Source organism: Eleutherodactylus coqui, chromosome 9 (genome assembly GCF_035609145.1).
Source record: "Eleutherodactylus coqui strain aEleCoq1 chromosome 9, aEleCoq1.hap1, whole genome shotgun sequence".
Classification (NCBI taxonomy): Eukaryota; Metazoa; Chordata; class Amphibia; order Anura; family Eleutherodactylidae; genus Eleutherodactylus; species Eleutherodactylus coqui.
In genome coordinates this window covers 8,290,015-8,311,788 of record NC_089845.1, presented here as the reverse complement: position 1 = coordinate 8,311,788, position 21,774 = coordinate 8,290,015, and the positions used below count along the sequence as shown (strand labels likewise).

The 21,774-nt window shown below is 48.1% G+C and overlaps 1 protein-coding gene across 6 annotated transcripts in view; it reads right to left on the bottom strand.

The window, feature by feature from the left end:
* The window catches only part of PTPN3 (protein tyrosine phosphatase non-receptor type 3), a 318,436-nt gene that overhangs the window by 145,586 nt on the left and 151,076 nt on the right, over positions 1 to 21,774 (bottom strand). For 4 of the 6 annotated variants that reach the window (XM_066579095.1, XM_066579096.1, XM_066579097.1 and 1 more), the window contains 4 exons: positions 20,838 to 20,958; positions 14,219 to 14,306; positions 11,683 to 11,771; positions 647 to 710 (listed from right to left, as the gene is read on the bottom strand). In XM_066579095.1, coding sequence (XP_066435192.1) covers positions 647 to 710; positions 11,683 to 11,771; positions 14,219 to 14,306; positions 20,838 to 20,958 — 362 coding nt within the window. Of the gene's footprint in view, positions 1 to 646; positions 711 to 11,682; positions 11,772 to 14,218; positions 14,307 to 20,837; positions 20,959 to 21,774 lie in introns of those variants that run through there. The other 2 variants (XM_066579098.1, XM_066579100.1) reach the window with 2 other exon arrangements.

The window sequence follows — 21,774 nt, the reverse complement described above, 5'->3', positions numbered from 1 at the left end:
CCCCCCGTTCGGCGCGAGACAACCCCGATGCAGGGACGTAAAAAAAAAAACGCTCAGCGCTTACCTTAATCCCCGCGCTCCGGTGACTTCTATACTTACCGGCTGAAGATGGCCGCCGGGATCCTCTTCCTCCGTGGACCGCAGCTCTTCTGTGCGGTCCATTGCCGATTCCAGCCTCCTGATTGGCTGGAATCGGCACGTGACGGGGCGGAGCTACACGGAGCTACACGGAGCCCCATTGAAGAAAGCAGAAGACCCGGACTGCGCAAGCGCGTCTAATTTGGCCATTCGACCATTTTAGACGGCGAAAATTAGGCGGGCTCCATGGAGACGAGGGCGCCAGCAGCGGAACAGGTAAGTGAAAAACTTTTGATAACTTCTGTATGGCTCATAATTAATGCACAATGTACATTACAAAGTGCATTAATATGGCCATACAGAAGTGTATACCCCCACTTGCTGCCGCGGGACAACCCCTTTAAGACTTCTAAGATCTATCAGACTGGTTGGCGTCTGGCTGCTAATCCATCTGATGATGCCCCCACATTACATGCACGGCAGGCTGCTATCAGATTATAGTGGTGACATGTCAGTGCTCTTGGCAGCACCTTTACATGTACAACGGAGGAAAATGGGAGTCACTTACATGTTTTGGACGTTGCTGTATGAAGAACTTTTTCCTTTTGAATGAAATTTTCAAGATGTTCACCCTATATAAAAAAACATACAAAATAGGAAAATGATCACATTTATAGTGTCTATATGCCCCCTACTGGACAGAAGATAATAAACTTGCAGTTAAACAGTAATGGAAATTTTAAAAACGTTTGACATGTAAGAGACATATGTTAAAGGTTTTGTTTAGTGGGGGTCCGGCTGCGGAGAGCCTCGTGAGATGCAGTGTTGACCCGAGCGATGAGAGGTATATACAAGATGTAATCCCCCTGAAGACAATGGTCACATGATTTTGTATTCTTCTGTTTGGATGGAAGATATGAGGGGTGGGGCGGAGCCTGACCGCTGAAGAAGATGGAGTGCTGAGCCCGGAGCTCTGTCTCATCGGCACCCGCGGGGACCTCTAACAGCCGCTCCAGGAGGCTTATTGATGGGGAAAATCGGCAAGGAAAGAGGGGGAGAAGTCCAGAGTACTCCCAAAGCACAGAAGGGACAAGCGGACATGCAGCGGTACCTAAAAGACCGGAGCACCCGCTCTCCCCGCGCTCCCTCCAAGATGGCGCCGGCAGCAGCAAGAGCTTGCAGTAACAGTAAGGAGAGAGAAGATGGGGACTCTTCTGATGAAGAGGAGGGGGGAAATATATCGAGGAGCTTCATGAGGGAACTCCTTTCACAGGCACTGCACCCAGTTAAAGCAGATCTGGCTGACATCAAAGAGGATCTGAGGCAGCTGGGGCGCAGGGTGGAAGAGTTAGAGTCCACTGCAGCTGCTATCATCTCTCACTCACATGGGGTAGAAGACACCTTAAAAGAACACAGATCTCAAATTAACAAAGTCCTCTTGATGCAAGAGGACATTGAAAATAGGAACAGGCGTAATAATGTCCGCATTAAAGGGCTGCCTGAGTCCTGGGCTGCAGAGTGCCTACAGAAAGTCACCAAGGAAGTGTTCTGCCAGCTTGTGGGAGAGGAGAGAGCTGCCTCCATTTGCATTGAAAGAGTACACAGGGCGCTCAAACCCCCTCCCCCCCTCAGACCCACCGAGAGACATTATATGTAAAATCCTTGCATTCCCAGACACACTGGAAATATTGAAAGCAGCGAGGCAAGCAAAGGACATCTGTTATGGGGACGCATGTTTACTCATCTTCCAGGACTTGTCTCCAACTACCCTGGCTAAGCGCAGGATGATGCGCCCTCTCCTAGAAGTCCTGAGGAACAGGGGGATCAGATATGCTTGGCTGTTCCCCTTCGGCCTGGGGCTGACCCACAAGGGCCGTAGGCTAAATATAAGATCCCCAGACGATTTGCTACCTTGTTGGCAACTTCTGGACATGGAACCCATCGAAATACCCAGCTGGCTCCCACTGCCTGACCAGATGCGATTCCCTACCTTAGCAGAAGCTGGGAGCTGGCAACCGGTTACCAACCATAAATCCCCAAAGGGGAAGAAAAAGAACACCGCCTGTCTGATCAAGAAGTATGGGACGAAAATCCTACTCCTACAGGAAACCCATTATAAGGGGATCAGGTGTTTCTCCGTGCCTGGTAAGCAATTTTCACAACACTTTCACAGCACGCACTTGACCTCCGCCTCCAGGGGAGTCTCAACTCTTCTCCACAAATCTATTAATTTTACCTGCGATTCGCAGTATACAGATGGTGAGGGAAGAGTTCTGCTCCTGAAGGGGAAGTTGGACAATACACAGATCACCATTGCTAACTTGTATGCACCCAACTCTGATCAGGTTCCATGGCTGATAGCCCAACTGGAGATTCTAAAGAATTTTGCTGTGGGACAGATTATCCTGGGCGGGGATTTGAATCTAATCCTTAATCCCCTCTTAGACGCGTCCACTGGTAGATCTCAAATACCTCAAAAGAGATTGAGGAAACTCAATAAAAGTTTACAGGAGTTGGGCCTGGTGGATGTATGGCGCCTGTTCCACCCAGCAGACAGGGACTATACCTTCTTTTCACAGGTCCACCGAACACATCAAAGGTTGGACTATATCCTAGTCTCCCCGGGGCTCTTAAAGGCTCTTCAGGGGGCTCACATAGATGTGAAGACTGTTTCCGACCACGCTCCAGTCCATGCGGCACTACACCCCTTCAGACAATCTCCCAGAGAGTGGCACTGGAGATTGAACGCTTCATTGTTCGATTCAATAGAAAATGTATCCACACTCTCAGCTCAAATAGAGGAGTTTTTTCAGTTAAACGCAGGAGGGGAAGTGAGCGAACCCACGGTTTGGGAGGCACACAAGGCCTATGTTAGAGGCTTACTGATTGCAATGGGCTCTAGGGCCAAGAAGAAATCCCAAAAGGAAATTGATGACAAACTAAATCAAGTTGCCAGGCTAGAACAAAGAGTTAAACTTTCCCAATCAGAGCCCGAGCTAGGCAAGTTGACAGAAATAAGAAAGGAGCTGTTGCTCTGCCTCAACACCAAGTTTAATAAGAAACATTTGTTCTGGAAGCACAAATTTTACATCCAAGGTAATAAGGGAAGCAAACTAACAACTTCCTTAATCAAAAAAGCAAGGATTAGAAACACAATCACCGCGATCAAAACAAAAACGGGCAAAGTATCTTCAGACACTAATGTTATTGCCAAGGAGTTCCAACAATATTATGAAGGCCTCTACAACTTACACAACCAACCTTCCCCTGAGGAGGCGTTATTAGCCAAATCCAGGATTGACGCTTTTCTCAAAAAGATCCCTCTTCCGAGACTAAGTGAAGAAGACGCAAATTCTTTATTAGTTCCGGTTACACAAAACGAAATCAAAGAAATAATAACTTCCTCCCCCCCAAACAAAAGCCCGGACCCAGATGGCCTCTCCATGTCGTACTATAAAACCTTCCAAGACATCCTGATACCCAGAATTACAGACCTATTTAATTCCCTGCTTGAGTGTGCCCTACTTCCCAGACAGACACAAGAGGCGCATATTATGCTTATTCCCAAAGATAAAAAAGATGAGGCCCTCTGTAGCAGCTACAGACCTATTTCCCTTATTAAGATGGATGTTAAACTCTGGGCTAAACTCCTGGCCAAGAGGCTTGGCAGATACATACCAGACCTCATTAACGAGGAGCAGGCGGGGTTCGTGAGGAGAAGGGAGGGAAAGGACAACTGTAGAAGACTAATGCATGCTTCACGCATAGCGCGCTTAAACAAGATCCCCTTAGCATTTGTTGGAACCGACACGGAAAAGGCGTTTGATCGGGTGGACTGTAAGTATATGAAAAGTACCCTTCTTAATTATAATATCCCAGTCAGCTTCGTATCAGCGATCTTTTCCCTTTACGACGCCCCTCACGCCAGGATTAGGGTGAACGACATTTTGTCACCCCCCTTCGAAATTAAGAATGGCACTCGTCAGGGGTGCCCCCTCTCTCCCTCCTTATTCGTCTTGGCCCTGGAGCCCCTAATGATGCAGATCAGACAAGACCCAGGTATAGCGGGATTATCTGTGGGTGATACCTCCATATCCACCGCGGCCTTCGCGGACGACATTGTCTTCGTTATAACCAACCCGGAGGAAGGACTTTGTAGACTTGTCGAAATTCTGAAAGCATACGGCGAGATTTCAAATTTCAAAATTAATTTCGACAAGTCCACGGTCTTGAACGTTTCTATCCCGCCTGCGCTTGGCAAAAGACTCTCTAGCTTTTCACTGTTTGCGTGGTTGGAAACAGCTCTGGACTACCTGGGAGTTAAAATCCCAAAAAATTTAGATGATTTATTTGCAACTAATTTTGCCCCACGACTGGATAAGGTGCAAAAACTGGTTAAGGACTACGATTTGCCAAGCATCTCCTGGTTCGGGAGACGCAATATACTTAAATCCTATATATTACCGATCATCCTCCACAAGACCAGGATGTTGCCAATATATCTTCCCCCGAGCTTTTTCAAGACGCTCCGTATGTTATTTGCAGCCTACGTGTGGAGGCAAAGAAGACCTAGACTAGCATACAGTCTAATGATCAGGAGGAAATCGGAAGGAGGTATAGGTCTACCTAATATTGTAGATTATGACCGGGCGGCCCAGTTAAATTACTGGATGGATTTGACACACCCCTTAGGAGACAAGCTCCTTCCAAAATTAGCACTGGACCACTCTAAGAGCGGTTCACTAGGTGACTTGTGGTTCCCGGAGAGGAAAAGATATCGTGCAAAAGAGTTTTCCCTACTGCTGAAGGGCCCATGTGAAGTAGTAGATAAACTAAGGGAGAGTTTGACTCCGAGACCATCTCCGGTGACCCCGTTAAATTTATTACCTAGATATCTTACTCTACAAGGAGATCCGGTTTCTTCCTTCATTTGGAAAAAATTTAAGCGTTTTACGGTGGGGGATCTCCAAGGGATGGCTCATAAGCCGGTGGCAGAGATCATTCAAACACTTCTGCCGGACTGGTGCCCTTCATTCCTGGTGAGAGCCTCGGTGACAAGAGTCCCTGAGGATTTCCTTGGTACAAGTAGATCCACCAGGCCCAAAACACCATTCGAACGCTCCTTAATAGATCCTGACCCCAGAGCGCGCAGAATTTCGCGGCTTAGAGGTCAATTTATAGTTCCACAGGTGATAAATAAGCCCGCATTCTTGACCTCATGGGAAAGGGAATTGGGTATCCAGCTGACATCAGCGGACACTAAGTCAATCCTGGCCTCCGCGTATGGCCTCTCTCCATGCATCCTCGCCCAGGAATCTCACTATAAATTATTGGTTCGATGGTATAAAACTCCACAATGGTTGCATGCATACAAGTTGGCTCCAGATGACAGATGTTGGAGATGTGGAGTGGAGACTGGCTCCTATCTGCATATATGGTGGTCATGCTGGAAACTTGAGACCTTCTGGAGAGGAGTGGGCGTGGTGCTGGGTAAGATAAAACAGAACTTTGCTTTAACACCAGAGATGATCTTTCTATGGAGACCGTCCCAAACGTTCCATCCGTTGAGAGACAGATTGGTAGCTCAACTGATCGACGCAGCTAAAGCTCTGATTCCGTTGCATTGGAGGGAAGAGTCTCCTCCCCTTCTCTCACATTGGAAGGAGAAGGTGGATTGGATTTATAACTTAGAAGAGCTCGCTAGCTGGCAAAACAATACACAAGAGAAATTCATTACAACGTGGCACCCCTGGCGTGATCTGAGGCTCTTAGACATACTAGCCCAGTAGTCAATGTGCTATCCTATACCCCCCCCCCCCCATACCCTCACCCCACCCCTCTCTACCGCCCCCGGCTTCCCCCACAAGTTGTTATACAGGTACGGAATTACAAGCACTTACCCCCGGGGCCAATAGGTCCATTCGGGGGGTGGATATACTGCGGCTGCAGTACCCTGAATTGGTGTAATACGCGTTTGTTGTGAATTATCTCGTCAGGGCAGTAGATACCTGTGTATAGGTTGATGTTTATATGACAAGTAACTTTCCTTGTATGTATCGAAAAATCTTGAATAAAATTTGATTTGAAAAAAAAAAAAAAAGATATGAGGGGTGACTGAAAGGTTCCCGGCCCACCCATGACATACTTCCCCTAGCCGAATGTCAGTTCAGCACCTGATGGTACATTCCTTTCTGGGTTACACACCACATTTTTCATTAACATCTTTTTTTTGTTTCAGATATTGGAGTTTGAGGTGTCCGAGGAGTTACACATCTTGGAAAATGGAAAACGCGACCAAGCGTGCGGTCATCCAATACTGCTGAAGAAGGGCATGAGTGCGCAGGAGACCCATAATGACATGATGAAACATTCGGGGAGGATTCCCCTTCCTATTCTGCTGTGAAAAAGTGGGTGGCGGAATTCAAGCAGGGCAACACCTCTGTCCAGGATGGACCTCGCAGCGCAAGACCGGTAACGGCCAGTACGGAGGAAAACGTCACTGCAATCCAGGATATCATCATGGCAGACCGGCGTGTGACAGAACGCTACAGAGAGAGTGGGCATATCTCAGGAACGCGTTGGACACATAAGAGTTGTACTTCAGACGCACAAGGTCTCATGTTGATGGCTCCCAAGAATGTTGACAGCAGAATACAAACGCCAGAGACACGTCATGTCCGCCAAAAACTTGACCCTTTTTGAGGCAGATCCTGTGACATTTCTCAAATGTTTTGTGACAATGGATGAAGCATGGGTTCACCACTTTCAACCCGAAACCAAGGTTCAATCAAAACAGTGGAAACACCCCTCCTCACCCACCCCCAAGAAGTTCAAGTCAGTCCCATCAGCTGGCAAGGTAATGGTCTCTGGTTTTGGGGATTCGAGGGGTGTTATTCTGGCTGAATACCTCAAAAAAGGTGAAACAGTGAACGAAGCATATTATGCTGCTTAACTAATGCGTTTGAGGGAGACCATCAAAGTGAAACACGTTGGGATTTGACAAAACGAGTGCTCTTTCATCAGGACAATGCTCCCGCGCACACATCCACCATTGTGATTTCTACCAGTGAGTCCTGTGGCTTCGAATTGCTTCGGCACCCACCTTATTCACCCGATTTGCCCCCTCTGACTTTCATCTCTTCCCTAAGCTCAAGAAACATCTAGCTGGAACCCATTTTCGATCAGATGATGACGTCATGGCTGCGGTGGAGGACTTTATTGCCATGCAGGAAGAAACGTTCTACAAGGAGGGTATAATGGGCCTGCAGCACCGGTGGCAAAAGTGTGTGGCCCTAAAAGGGAACTACGTTGAAAAATAGCCATAAACATTTGGACTACTGAAAACCTTTATTGGGTGGGCCGAGAACTTTTTAGTCACCCCTCATAAGACAACAGAAAAGATATAGCTAAAATCTCCCTACTTCCTAGGCTGGAGTCATCGGACCTACGGGACACGGCTTTGTAAAGATGGAGGAGGAAATGTCAGTAAGCAGAAGAATCTTAGGAAGAAAGCACCAAGAGGGAGGAAAGACAAGATGGTGCAGTAGACGATGACTGGGGAATCCATCCAGCTTCTAACATCCCAATAATGCGCCCCCCTCTGGTAACAGGGTGATAGCTCTTCTCTGCGTCGTAGAGGCGTCTAGTGGTCAACAAGCTCTACAAGCGGAAGAAGAGGTCACTACACACAAGGAGCCTCCGAGAGCCTCTTATAGGCCAAGGGTGTGTGTGTGCGGGGGGGACCAGTCAGACATCCAGCTGCCATGTATTCTGCTCTTCCGTTAAGGCTTTATTCAATAATTTCCTATATTATGGATCTGATGACACTCTATTCATCTTGGCATATGAACTATGGAGATTGTATATAGTTATAGATCATTTTCAGAGGTTTGTTCATTCATACAAGTCTTTTATGCAGTCAGAATCGATGGCTTCTGTAAATTTGTACCGTTTACCATTCAGTTTTGCAAATAGTCTTAAAATCAGATAGAGCCTATGAACTTCAGCTCTTTGCTACATCTAGTTGTTCTACGGATACTGCACTGTAGGTTATGTGTTGTCCAGGAATGTGTTGTGACGTATCTTAGCCGGCACATGATCCTGTGTTTAAGGTTAAGGAAGGCTTATTGCCATTATTTATCTTCTCTGACCCCCAACCATTACAACATGGTTTACAGATATCCAGTTTTTAGGATGACACCATTTGTGGTGTTTTATACATATAGTATTGTTTTCTGGCTCATCAGTGCACAATCAGCCCTTGCAGCAGAGTAGGACGTAGACTGTGATGACTGAGGGAAGGAACGTACAATGGGGAGGAGCTGCGATGTATGGAGGGAGGGCTGTGTGGTACATAGGGGGTGACTATGCTGACTTGGGGAGTGGAGCCCCATATTCCATGTGCATATCATTTCGATGCTTGTAAATGCACAGCAATTTCCTAATATGTATTGATATCAGAATTGTCCCATATAATTCTGAAAATCAGTGTATATTCAAGAATCAATGTGCATTGGGGGCGTGGTCTGAGGGCGATCCGGACGGCAGCAGCAGTGGGAGCTCCGCTGGTGCCGAAACTCTATTAACTACTTTTACAGCAGCACCAGCGACAGAAATCGGGGCATTATTCTATCCTGTGCCCTAGACTTCAGTGAGAACTCGCAGGAGGCCAAGTAAGACAAATCCACCGAGGCTGGAAGAATTCTTTACCACACATGGGTCTTCTTCGGCTATAGCCACCAGCGACATGCCCACTTTCGGCTCCCCGTTGGAGGCACTGCTAACTAGCCCAGAGAAGAACCCCTCACCTGGCAGGAATAGTGGTGAGTCCGCTAGACAAAATCTATAAGCTCACTAGGTCACCAACCATAATGCTGGCTCTTGATGCAGAAAAGGCCTTTGGTAGGGTACATCACTTAGGATACACTTTTGAGACCCTAAGGCAGTTCTCTTTCAGTGAGGATGTGATCCGTGCCGTCCGGGCCCTGTATTCTTCCCCTACAGTGAGGGTGTTTGTTGATGGCACTATCTGACCCATTTAGCATAACCAATGGTATGAGGCAGGGATGCCCGCTATCCCCATTATTGTTTGTACTCATTGTTGAACCGCTAGCAGAAGTCATAAGATCTAATATGGAGATAAGGGAATCTCGATGGGTTCTTGATAACATAAGATAGGATTATTTGCAGATGATATCATTGTGACAGTGACCAGCCCCCTTGAATCCTGACAACGGTTATCTTAACCAATTTAGTGCAGTATCTTTTTATAATCCCAAATCCTGGGCCTGAATGTTTGCAGAGATCTCAGGCATACTATGAAGTTAGAGTCTCCTTTCTGTTGGTGAGACAAAGGCCTCCCATACCGGGGAGTGACCCCATCTTACCCTCTAACTATTACAGAAAAAGATCATTTTCCTCCGCTTTTGACCTCTCTGTAAACGGGATTAGACCTCCTCTCCAAAATATGTCCATCCTGGTTTGGTAAGAGAATGACCTACAAAATGGAATCCTCCCCACGGTAATATATTTCTTTAGAGCCCTACCTGTGCTAATTTTCAAACCTACCCGCGTTAAACTGCAAAGACAGCTCTCACATTTTATATGGGGTGGTAAAAAATCCCGGTTTTTCCTACCGATTGTTCTCCATCACAAACATGGAGGCGCCGGCGTTCCCAGTATAGAAGCCGACTATAAATCTACTACACTAAATCAGGTTAACCTTTGGTCATATAGTGGGAACCATCCCTGTTGGAAGACAATGGAGGAGAGTGGTTTGATGGAATTATCGCTCAACTCTCTGCTATATGCGCCAACTCTAACAGCTCTGCGTGATTTTCCCAGAATGAAGTTAGTGCCTCGAGAACTATCCCCCCATGAGAGTCACGACTGAGGCCTGGAAGTCTCCTGCCCAGAGATTATTGCCATATAATGGCCTGAGAGAACAATCTTTGCCCCTGAGCCACCTAACACGAAACTAAGCCGGATTAAAGTGGAAACGGCTGGGATTGTTTACCATGCTATCATAAAAAGTCAACTCATGGGCAAATGCCATTAGTTGTGAGGAGCAGTCATTGAAATAACAGGTTTGGAATCAGTCCAACTTTCCAAAGTGAACTGGAGATCAGGATGACCGAATCACAAATAGGAGTAAAAATCAGGTTCACTAATCTGGCCTCTAATGCCGCCATATAACAAAAAGATCCTCCTCCTCACTGTTGCCTGCAGCAGCTCCTAGGTTCACGTCTTGCAAGTACAGTATCCGGCACGGGCTCCTTCATCATGGGCTTATAATCTATATTCACTTCGTGCAGAGGCTGTCCTTGGCCAGATAAGAACCTGGGGCGCAAGTGCTGAGAGGCAACAGTACTAACTACTGAGCCGCTGGTCATTCTCCTCCTATGTAATATGTATGCGCTATATAAGAGTCATTAAGAAGAAGAAACCCAGAAGGAACATCCAAACTCTGTGCAGTTGTTGTCCTGGGGCCCCAGTGCTGAGAGGCAACAGTACTAACTACTGAGCCGCTGGTCATTCTCCTCCTATGTAATATGTATGCGCTATATAAGAGTCATTAAGAAGAAGAAACCCAGAAGGAACATCCAAACTCTGTGCAGTTGTTGTCCTGGGGCCCCAGTGCTGAGAGGCAACAGTACTAACTACTGAGCCGCTGGTCATTCTCCTCCTATGTAATATGTATGTGCTATATAAGAGTCAATAAGAAGAAGAAACATCCAAACTCCGTGCAGATGTTGTCCTGGGGCCCCAGTGCTGAGAGGCAACAGTACTAACTACTGAGCCGCTGTCCTCCTTCCTCCCCCTTTTGCACAGATAAGTATAATTTCTTTGCCCGGCCGATCGCAGTGAGCGATAATATTTCATACATTCAGGTACAGTTTTGTTTTTCTGCTCTGTACCACGATTTACTTTCACTTTCAGCCGTAGCGGGTTTTAGTGCACTCCATCATTGTGATGGGTGATGAGGTGCGCTAAATGGACAAAGATAGAGCAGACAGCGCTCGAAAATCGTGGCGCTGAAAAGCGCTGTCCAGCGTCGCAATCGCTTGTATGTCTGCTGGGCCCCATTGATTTAAATGAAACCGTTACACCGCGATTAGTGCGGCATTCAAAACGTTGCGTTGATGGCGGTAAGAAGCGCCTGTGTGAGCAGCCAGACACTGCGGTCGGCACGGCTGTGTGTTATGGTAAAACAGGGAAATCTAACAGAGAGGAGTCGACGGACAGCAAGCGGAGGTTTGGGAAACAATGTGGGAATCTTTAATTCTGTCTTTCTGATTCCAAAATGGAACAGACTGAATTGTGCGGCTGAAGCCAGCGGAGGGGCGGAAGAGCGGAGGGGCGAAGGAGTGGAGGGGCAAAGGGGCGGAGGAGCAGAGTGGTGCAGGGGCGGAGGAGTGGAGTGGCGGAGTGGCGCAGGGGCGGAGGAGTGGAGGGGCGGAGTGGCGCACGGGCGGAGGAGTGGAGGGGCGGAGTGGCGCACGGGCGGAGGAGTGGAGGGGCGCCTGCGGCCAGCAAAACACTGATTCCATATTAAAAAAAACAGCAAACATTTCTTAGTAATTACGAATTTATGTCCGCCCTTACCATGGATAGAAGCTGGTGCAGGTCTGTCTTCTGTACACTGCGATTCCACCAGAAGCTATTCCAATCAGGAGATCCACATTATGAAGATCCTGGGGGGAAAAAAATCAGGATTTAAAGTAACATAAGTGTCACAATGCTAATATTATATATAATGCTAATGGGCAACATCATCTGTGCAGCCCGAACTGATGAAACATATGGCCGCCTCATGTAGTCTCCGGCTGTGTTTGTACCGTGTGCGACCAACAAAAAGGGTTACAAAAAGGATCTAAAGACTAATGTAACACAGTACAATAATGTGCTGCAGCAGCCAGAGGGGCAAACACAATTGATGTTTTAAGAGAAGCATAGAGTCTAGATCACGTGAGGTCATTATCCCCCTCTACTCTTCCTTAGTCAGACCTCATCTGGAATACTGTGTCCAGTTCTGGGATGTAAGAGAAGCATAGAGTCTAGATCACGTGAGGTCATTATCCCCTCTACTCTTCCTTAGTCAGACCTCATCTGGAATACTGTGTCCAGTTCTGGGGTGTAAGAGAAGCATAGAGTCTAGATCATGTGAGGTCATTATCCCCTCTACTCTTCCTTAGTCAGACCTCATCTGGAATACTGTGTCCAGTGCTGGGGTGTGAGAGAAGCATAGAGTCTAGATCACGTGAGGTCATTATCCCCTCTACTCCTCCTTAGTCAGACCTCATCTGGAATACTGTGTCCAGTGCTGGGCCGCCAGTTTATAAAAGACATAAACAAACTGGAGCAAGTTCAGAGAAGAGTTACCAAGATGGTGAGCGGTCTGCAAATCATGTCCTATGAGGAACGGGTAGGCTGGGTCACACGGGACAGAATTTTTAAGCGGAATTCTCGCGGAATGACCACATCGAAAAACTGCGAGATTTTCGTGGGATAAGCGCAGCTTCAAAACCCACGGCCTTTAGACACGGATTTTGGAGCGGTTTCGCCATCGGCATTCCGCTGCAGCTTTCTCTTCCCATAGAGAGGAGAGAGGACGCTGCGGAAACAAGGACAGAATTGACATGATGCAGAATTGAATTCCATGCTGCATGTCAGTTTTCGTCTGGCTTGGCCACAACAGATTGGCCGCAGCGTGTGGATGAGATTTCTGCAAAATGTTGTTCACTTTGCTGGCTAATCCCAGGATTAGGAACGCGGGCGGACTTTATGCAGAAAAATTCTGTGGCAATTACGCCCCATGTGAACCCAGCCTTAAAGGATCTGGGAAGGTTTAGCAGAAGAGAAGGCTGAGAGGAGACTTAATAGCTGTCTACAAATATCTGAAGGACTGTCACAGTGCAGAGGGATCAGCCCTATTCTCATCTTCACAAGGAAAGACTAGAAGCAATGGGATGAAACTGAAAGGGAGGAGACACAGATTAGATATAAGACAGTGAGGGGGATCAATGAGTGGAACAGGTTGCCACAGGAGGTGGGGAGTTATCCTTCAATGAAAGTGTTCAAACAAAGGCTGGACAAATGTTTGTCTGGGATAATTTAGTGATCCTGCAATGAGCAGGGGGTTGGACCAGATGACCCGGAGGACCTGATGACCCCGGAGAGACAGTGTGGAGAACGTCTTCTTGGCACACCAGTAGTGGACTCCACAATTTATTGCTGTCCTTCTGAAAGCCAAAGTTGGTCCACCATGCTGATAGATGGGTGTTTCTATTTAAATGGCTATTCACTATATTATCATGTAGGATTGTTTTTTTTAGATTAAATTAATGTTGGATACCAATATTTTTAAATTTTGTTCTTTCCTCTCCACTTTCAAAAATCATAAGTTCTTTATTTTTCTACCCACATCGCCATTGCAGGGCTTTATTAGTGGGTTCAGTTGTATTTTACCATTTAATGAACCATATAATATATTAATAAAATGCTGGTAACTTTCCTGTGGGTCAATACAATCACATAGATACCAAATGTAGGGATTTTTGTTGTACGACTTAATTGCTTTCTGTCGCCCCAACCCCCTCTGGCTCTTGGCATCAGCACTGGTAGCACTACTTGCATGAACACGCCGTGTGGCCCTCCGCTCGTTTCGTGAGCAGGTAGCTTTGAGGTGTATACGTTGGCACGGAGGCGTTAGGAGGGGAAAAGGAAGCAGCCAAGTAAGTGGTTAGCGACTGAGAGAAGCGGCGAGGGGCTCGGAGCACTGGTCTCACTGAAGGAGGGGCGGCCCGGGAGGATAGCACTGAATGTAACAAGCATTCTCCAAGCCCTGACGCATACTGAGGTTTACAGGCTTGTGTTCCCCCTTCACCTGCGACGGGGAGAGGGGAGGACCGCTGGCAGGTTATTGAGCTGCATACGACTGGCTGGATCTTCTGGCCAACCGCGTGTGCTGCAGGTCATGGCTGCACATTCAGGAGTGAGTTCAGGTTGCAACGCCCAGCAGATTCCATCATAGCTTATAACGTATCTAGGACCCGGGTCGGCGGCGGCCTCTATAACCCGCTCCCCAGTTACTGCTCATCAGTTATTGCTCATGTTATAAGTATATATAGGGGTCACATACTCTACCGCTGTGCATCTCCACTCCATAGCATTCAAGCGTTCTTGCAATATTAATGTAGCAGGACTCGGCTTCCGTTTGTCCAAGACCACTAGGTAAAACGAGAAGAGTAACAGATGTTAGCAGCGGCATCGGCTGACAACTTGGAGGCTAAGGTGTCGTGGATACGGCCACGCGAGGGGTGCTCCCACCTTGGCTTTTCAGGGCCGAGATGGGAGACCTGGCCAATCAATATACTGTCAAAGGATGAAGCGTCTATCTAATCACAAGCAAAGACAGGCTGGCTCCAACACAGATCCAAGACTGGCATCATGGAAACCTTCATTAGTAACATTACAATATTCCCCACGTTATACAACTCGTATAAGGCCTCATGTTCACGGACGGGTATGATGTGTGGGACATCCGCTAATCAAGCCGCCTATAGGGAAGCATGGCCATCTGCAAATTACTTTTTAGCATGCGGATTTGTTTTGCGGACCTTTTGCACCATGCTCCATTTTTGTGTGGATCGGCTTCCACTGCAGTCCATGGAAGCGATCCGATCCACGGTAGGTCCGGAGCTCACAATACGGACATGCCGCAGATCCCGCGGGAAAGCAAGAGATTAAAAAAATTTATTGTACTGCGTATGTCCGACGGCGTGCCGTGAAGAGCATGCACAGTACAGTGAACACGGAAGTCCGTGCGGACGCCGCTGCCAGGGACATACAGGTAAGCATGGGCCACTGCCCGTCGGCAGGGCTGGACTCTGTGCGGGATTCCCCACCCGTGGACATGAGGCCTGAGGCTGTGCTCAGACAGCACTATGCAAAGTTCCGCCCAAGAGCCTCGGGCACAACTCCCATCAGGTAGCACAAGGACCAACGTCGGTGAGCTGCAGACACCGGGGACACTACATGTCCGCCTCCCGTCTGTGATACAGAGCATATTGTGAGGGTCCGTCAGTAAAAGAACTCATTGGTCGTCTGCTTCGCTACAAAGGGACTGTGTGCTGTTCGGGATACATTTATATCTGGAGACTTGCAGATTTCAGCTCCTTGGATTGAATTGAAAGGGTGAGATTGGCTGCAGATCCACGTCGATGTGGGTTATCCACTGTGAAAAATCCCCACCAAATCCGCCACGTGTGAACACTGCCTAAGGGGCTGCTCATAATACAAAACAACACAGAAAATAGCCACAATCACAAAAAATGTACCTAGGATCAACCCCAACACTGCCTGTGCCATCAAATCTATGGCATACTCTTATATGTAATTACTGTATGTTAGCCTGAAGAAGAAGAAACATCTCAGCTGGAAATCATAGGCAGACGTCACACATGGCTGCCAGCTCTATCACAGCATCACCAGCAACCTTCGACAGCTCTGATAGAACATGTCTGTTGTCGGATGCGTATCACTAATAATAATAATGTGTTTAAGTATTATCTGCCCTAACAGGGACGCCAACCCAGTTCCTCAGCACGGGAGGTCCGGACACCACCACTAAGCATCATCCCCCCTACTAAGAGACCCCGTCTCCAGAGCGGTCAAGAGATTCCAGAGCCTTAATACACTCTGTGTCAAAAAAGAAAATCCGCCCCCAGAAGAAGCAGTCATTCTGCTGCAGACCCCGGCATGCGGCTCCATATCAGGCAGATATGTAAATGTTGAGAGTTGTGGTGATTAGATGCACGGTCTTCTCATAGTCTGAGAGGGGCGCATTATTGGGATATGAGAAGCTGGATGGTCGTACCGATGAATTGTCCCCCACTGGCCGTTCTGTCCAGACTGTTAGGGGGTGTTGGGACCAGTGGATGTGTGAGGGCACACAAGATGACCGGGCTCAGGACGCGCCCTACAGACCACCAGTAGAGAGGAGCGTCTGACCAGACTGGTGTTGGGACCAGTGGATAGGGGCAGACAAGGTGACCGGGCTCTATACCCCCCCAACAGACCACCAGCAGAGAGGAGCATCTGACAAGACTGTTAGGAGGTTTTGGGACCAGTGGATGAGAGCACCCAAGGTGATCAGCTCAGAATGCCCCGACAGACCACCAGTAGAGAGCAGCGTCTGACCAGACTGTTAGAGGGTGTTGGGACCAGTGGATGTGTGAGGGCACACAAGGTGAAAGGGGTTCACGACGCCCCCTACAGACCACCAGTAGAGAAGAGCGTCTGACCAGACTGTTAGGAGGTGTTGGGACCAGTGGATGTGGAGCTCACAAGGTAACCAGGCTCAAGACGCCCCCTACAGATCACCAGTAGAGGAAAGCATCTGACCAGACTGTTAGGAGGTGTTGGGACCATTGAATGTGTGAGGGCACACAAGGGGCATGGACTCAGTACGCCCCCTACAGACCACCAGTAGAGAGGAGTTTGTGACCAGACTGTTAGGAGGTGTTGGGACCAGTGGATGGCGGCACACAAGGTGATCAGCTCAGGATGCCCCGACAGACGACCAGTAGAGAGGAGCATCTGACCAGACTGTTAGGGGGTGTCGGGTCCAATGGATATGTGAGGGCACACAAGGGGCCCGGACTCAGGACGCTCACTACAGACCACCAGTAGAGAGGACCATCTAACCAGACTGTTAGGTGGTGTTAGGACCAGTGAATGTGTGAAGGCACACAAGGTGACCGAGCTCAGGATGCCCCCAAACGTGTATGCCTTCATGCCTGCCTGTATCACATCTTGTATCCAAGCTAGAGGCAGTACAACAGGGTAGTAGAGCCTCTATGTATGCCCGTATCACATCTTGTATCGAAGCTAGAGGCAGAACAGGATAGTGGAGCCTCCATGGCCCTCCCGTATCACATCTTGTATCTAAGCTAGAGGCGGAACAACAGGGTAGTAGAGCCTCCATGCCCACCCGTATCACATCTTGTATGCAAGCTAGAGGGGTACAACAGGGTACTAGAGACTCCATGCCCACCCATATCACATCTTGTATCAAAGCTAGAGGCGGAACAGCAGGGTAGTGGAGCCTCCATGTCCACCCGCATCACATCTTGTATTCAAGCTAGAGGTGGTACAATAGGGTACTAGAGCCTTCATTTCTGCCCATATCACAACCTGTATCCAAGCTAGAGGCGGTACAACAGGGTACTAGAGTCTCCATGCCCACCCGTATCACATCTTGTATCGAAGCTAGAGGCGGAACAGCAGGGTAGTGGAGCCTCCATGGCCTCCCGTATCACATCTTGTATTCAAGCTAGAGGTGGTACAACAGGGTACTAGAGCCTCCATTTCTGCCCGTATCACAACCTGTATCCAAGCTAGAGGCGGTACAACAGGGTACTAGAGTCTCCATGCCCAACCGTATCACATCTTGTATCCAAGCTATAGGCGGTACAACAGGGTACTAGAGCCTCCATGCCCGCCTGTATCACATCTTGTATCCAAGCTAGAGGCGGCCCAACAGGGTACTAGAGCCTCCATGCCCGCCTGTATCACATCTTGTATCCAAGCTAGAGGCGTCACAACAGGGTACTAGAGCCTCCATGCCTGCCCGTATCACATCTTGTATCCAAGCTAGAGACAGTACAACAGGGTACTAGAGCCTCCATGCCCACCCGTATCACATCTTGTATCCAAGCTATAGGTGGTACAATAGGGTACTAGAGCCTCCATGCCCACCAGTATCACATCTTGTATCCAAGCTAGAGGCTTCACAACAGAGTACTAAAGCCTCCATGCCTGCCCATATCACATCTTGTATCCAAGCTATAGGCGGTACAACACGGTACTAGAGCCTCCATGCCCACCAGTATCACATCTTGTATCCAAGCTAGAGGCAGTACAACAGGGTACTAGAGCCTCCATGCCCCCCGTATCACATCTTGTATCCAAGCTAGAGACAGTACAACAGGGTACTAGAGCCTCCATGCCCACCAGTATCACATCTTGTATCCAAGCTATAGGCGGTACAACAGGGTACTAGAGCCTCCATGCCCGCCTGTATCACATCTTGTATCCAAGCTAGAGACAGTACAACAGGGTACTAGAGCCTCCCTTTAAGGGGTCAGTTCTCTGTAACAAATAGTCCTTTTGCTCTGACATTGTATCACTTACTTATATCAGCTTTACAAATCACACAGAAAGTTTTATCCCATCCAACAACATCTTGGGGAGGGATGTTACTGACAGTGAGCGTATACGGCTTGACTAATTGTTGTGCTTGACATACTGAACCTTGAAAATGTCCCACTAAAAAGGTTATTCTAAGGCCTCCCTCGCACAGGCATTTGCAGAAACGCAGCGTCTTTCAATGGTGCGTTTACTGCGGTTTCAGCAGCGTTGTCATGCATTTTTGACAGCGTTCTGCTGAAAACACAGGCATGTGTGCTGAAAAAAAATGAATCCTCGGCTAGCTGGCGCCGTCCAGGTCCGGCCGCTGCTCTCCGGAGCTCCTGGCACTTGTCATTGCCAACAGAGGATCTTTTGCTAGTGATGAGGTTTGAAGACTCCGCCTCCAGCAAAATATTGCTCTAATTGGCAGCAGGCTTAGCCAATCACAACCAGCACTGGATGCACCAATCACAGCCATTCATTGAATGGCTGTGATTGACGTATGGGCGGTGGTTCTGATTGGCGGAGCCGGCACTCCTGAACCAATCAGAGCAATATCTCGCTTGGAGGTGGGGATATCAATCCCCGTCACTAGCAATAGATGCTTCGTCGGGTTGACAAGTGCCTGGCAGCCTGCCCGGACCTCCAGAGAACAGTGGTGGGGACCCCAACGGCGGCAGCTAGGCGAGGTGTTCCAATTTACAAAAAGGGGACCAAAAGTGAGCCTGGTAACTACAGGCTGGTAAGCCTCACTTCAGTAACGGGAAAAATATTCGAGGGGTTTCTGAGAGATGCCATCGAAGAATACCTCAAGGAGAACAACGAAATAACTCCTCACCAGCATGGGTTCATGAAGGGTCGACCAATCTGATCAGCTTCTACGATGAAGTAAGCTTTAGGCTGGACCTGGGAGAGTCTATTGTATATCTGGACTTCTCTAAAGCATTTGATACCGTGCCACATAATAGGCTGATATATAAAATAAGACAGCTTGGATTGGGTGAAAACGTGTGTATCTGGGTAAAGAACTGGCTCAGAGATAGAAAGCAGAGGGGGGTAATAAATGGTTCATACTCTGATTGGGCCACCGTTACTAGTGGGGTCCACAGGGTTCAGTATTAGGCCCCATTCTGTTCAATATATTTATCAATGACCTGATAGAGGGGCTGCATAGTAAAATATCAATATTTGCAGATGATGCAAAATTATACAATATAATTAATACAATGGAGGACAATGAGCGGCTACAAACGGACCGAGATAAGCTGGGGGCTTGGGGGGAAAATGGGAAATGAAGGTCAATGTGGATAAATCTAAGGTTCTGCACATGGGCAGGAGAAACGGATGTCACCAATATACATTAAATGTGGTACTGCTAGGCAAAAGACCTGGGGGTACTAGTGGGCTGTAGACTAAACTGGAGCAATCAATGCCAGTCAGCTGCTGCAAAAGCTAATAAAGTTTTGTGGTGCATTAAAAGAGGTATAGGGGCGAGGGACGAGAACATTATCCTCCCACTATACAAGGCACTTGTCAGGCCTCACATGGAATACTGCGCACAGTTCTGGTTACCGGTGCTCAGGAAAGATGTTACAGTGCTTGAGGGGGTTCAAAGAAGGCCGACTAAACTAATACATGGAATGAGGGGACTGGAATACCCAGAGAGGCCCCAAAACTGGGATTATTCACCCCGGAAAAAAGACGGCTAAGAGGCGACCAAATAACATGTATAAATCCATGAGGGGACGATACAAGGATCTCTCCCATGATCTGTTTATACCCAGGACTGCGACGGTAACAAGAGGGCATCCGCTACGATTAGAGGAAAGTAGGTTTCATCACCAACACAGAAGGGGGTTCTTTACTGTAAGAGCAGTGAGACTGTGGAACTCTCTGCCTGAGGATGTGGTGATGGCAAAATCCATAGAGGAGTTTAAGAGGGACTTGATGTCTTTCTGGAGGGGAAGGATATTACAGGATATAAATATTAGGTTAATTGTTAATCCGGGTATACAGACAGGTAGGAACTATTAGGGGTTGATCCAGGGAACAGTCTGATTGCCATTAGGGAGTCGGGAAGGAATTTTCCCCCCAAAAGGGCTAATTGGCTTCTGGCCTTGGGTTTTTTTGCCTTCCTCTGGATGAACAACACAGGAGGATAACAGGCTGGACTAGATGGACATTGTCTTCATTCGGCCTTACATACTATGTTACTATGTTCCTATGAGTATTGATTTATTTTCTTTTAGTCACGCAGCTCGCACTGGCGTTTAGCATCGCCACAAACGTGTTTCCCTGTACCATGTTTTCAGTAGCGCTGAAACCGCTACCCATTCATTTCAATGGACAATGCAGGGCTGAAAACAGGGAAAAATAGAACATATATAGTTGTCCGAGCGCAGCGTTTTGACCCTTGTGTGAGCAGCCCCATTGAAATGAATGGGAGCCCTGTACAGCGTTTAGTGCAGCGTCTGTGTGAGGGAGGCCTATAGCCAGTCACTGACTAGTCTGTGATACAAGACCCTACACACGGAGGCCGAGTGAGAAGGCCTTAACGCGAGGCTGACCTGTGCTGGCCATGGAGGGACTCCACTTTACTTAGAAAATCCTTGTCTTGGTCAGGAATAAAGGGCTTATCTGCGAGGTATCCTGGAAGATGTACTGAAGACTGGTAGTCGCCAAGCTCAGCTGCAAAACACAAAAACACCAAAGCAGAACGTTAATGTTCAGCGTCTGTAACCATGTGAAGGAAATGTATTATGGAAGCGACCATGCTATACAACATTAAGCCCCTCCCACCCAATCACCTACATTTATGTCATTTGTCGTGTAATAGCCGTAACTGGGGCTAGCTGTGATCCCAACCATGTAACCCCTTATATGCCGCAGTCAATAAGAAACGTGGCATCTATAACAGAGCAGAGAGCTCCGCCAGCCCACCGGCCCCCCGGACTTGATCACATAGTACTTCACGGTCTCCATCTTGCTCCTATTCGGTGTCTTCCATATTAAATGTCTTCCTGTGTCTTTACAAGTGTAACTTTGTCTGGGCATCACAAAGTTAAGACTTCCAGCCCCCCTACCAGCCCCCACTGGATGAGAAGAAACAATTAACTATCTCTTCTCTGTAAGGCTGCGTCTCCACAGGCGTGATTCCCGCATAAATCGCTGGCGAATCACGCTGTCTGAAGCTTTCCGTAGTGTTCCTATGGAAAGCGCAGCCGCGGCGTCCCGAGTGCAGAATCATAGCGATTCTCTGCTCGCAGGATTCAAATCGCAGCATGCTGCAATTTGTCGCGATTCTCCGCGGTTAGTCTATCTGTCAGATAGGCTTAGTGCAGAGAACCGTCAGCTGTCTCCTGCTCTCTGGCGGCGGCTCCCATGGCTGGGATCTGCCGTTGGATATCGCTACACCCGTAGACAGGCAACCTAAGAGTGCAAAGCACTAAGTTCTTTATCATCTTCATTTGCATGTAAAAGGGCCTCCAGGAGCTGTTTGAAGGT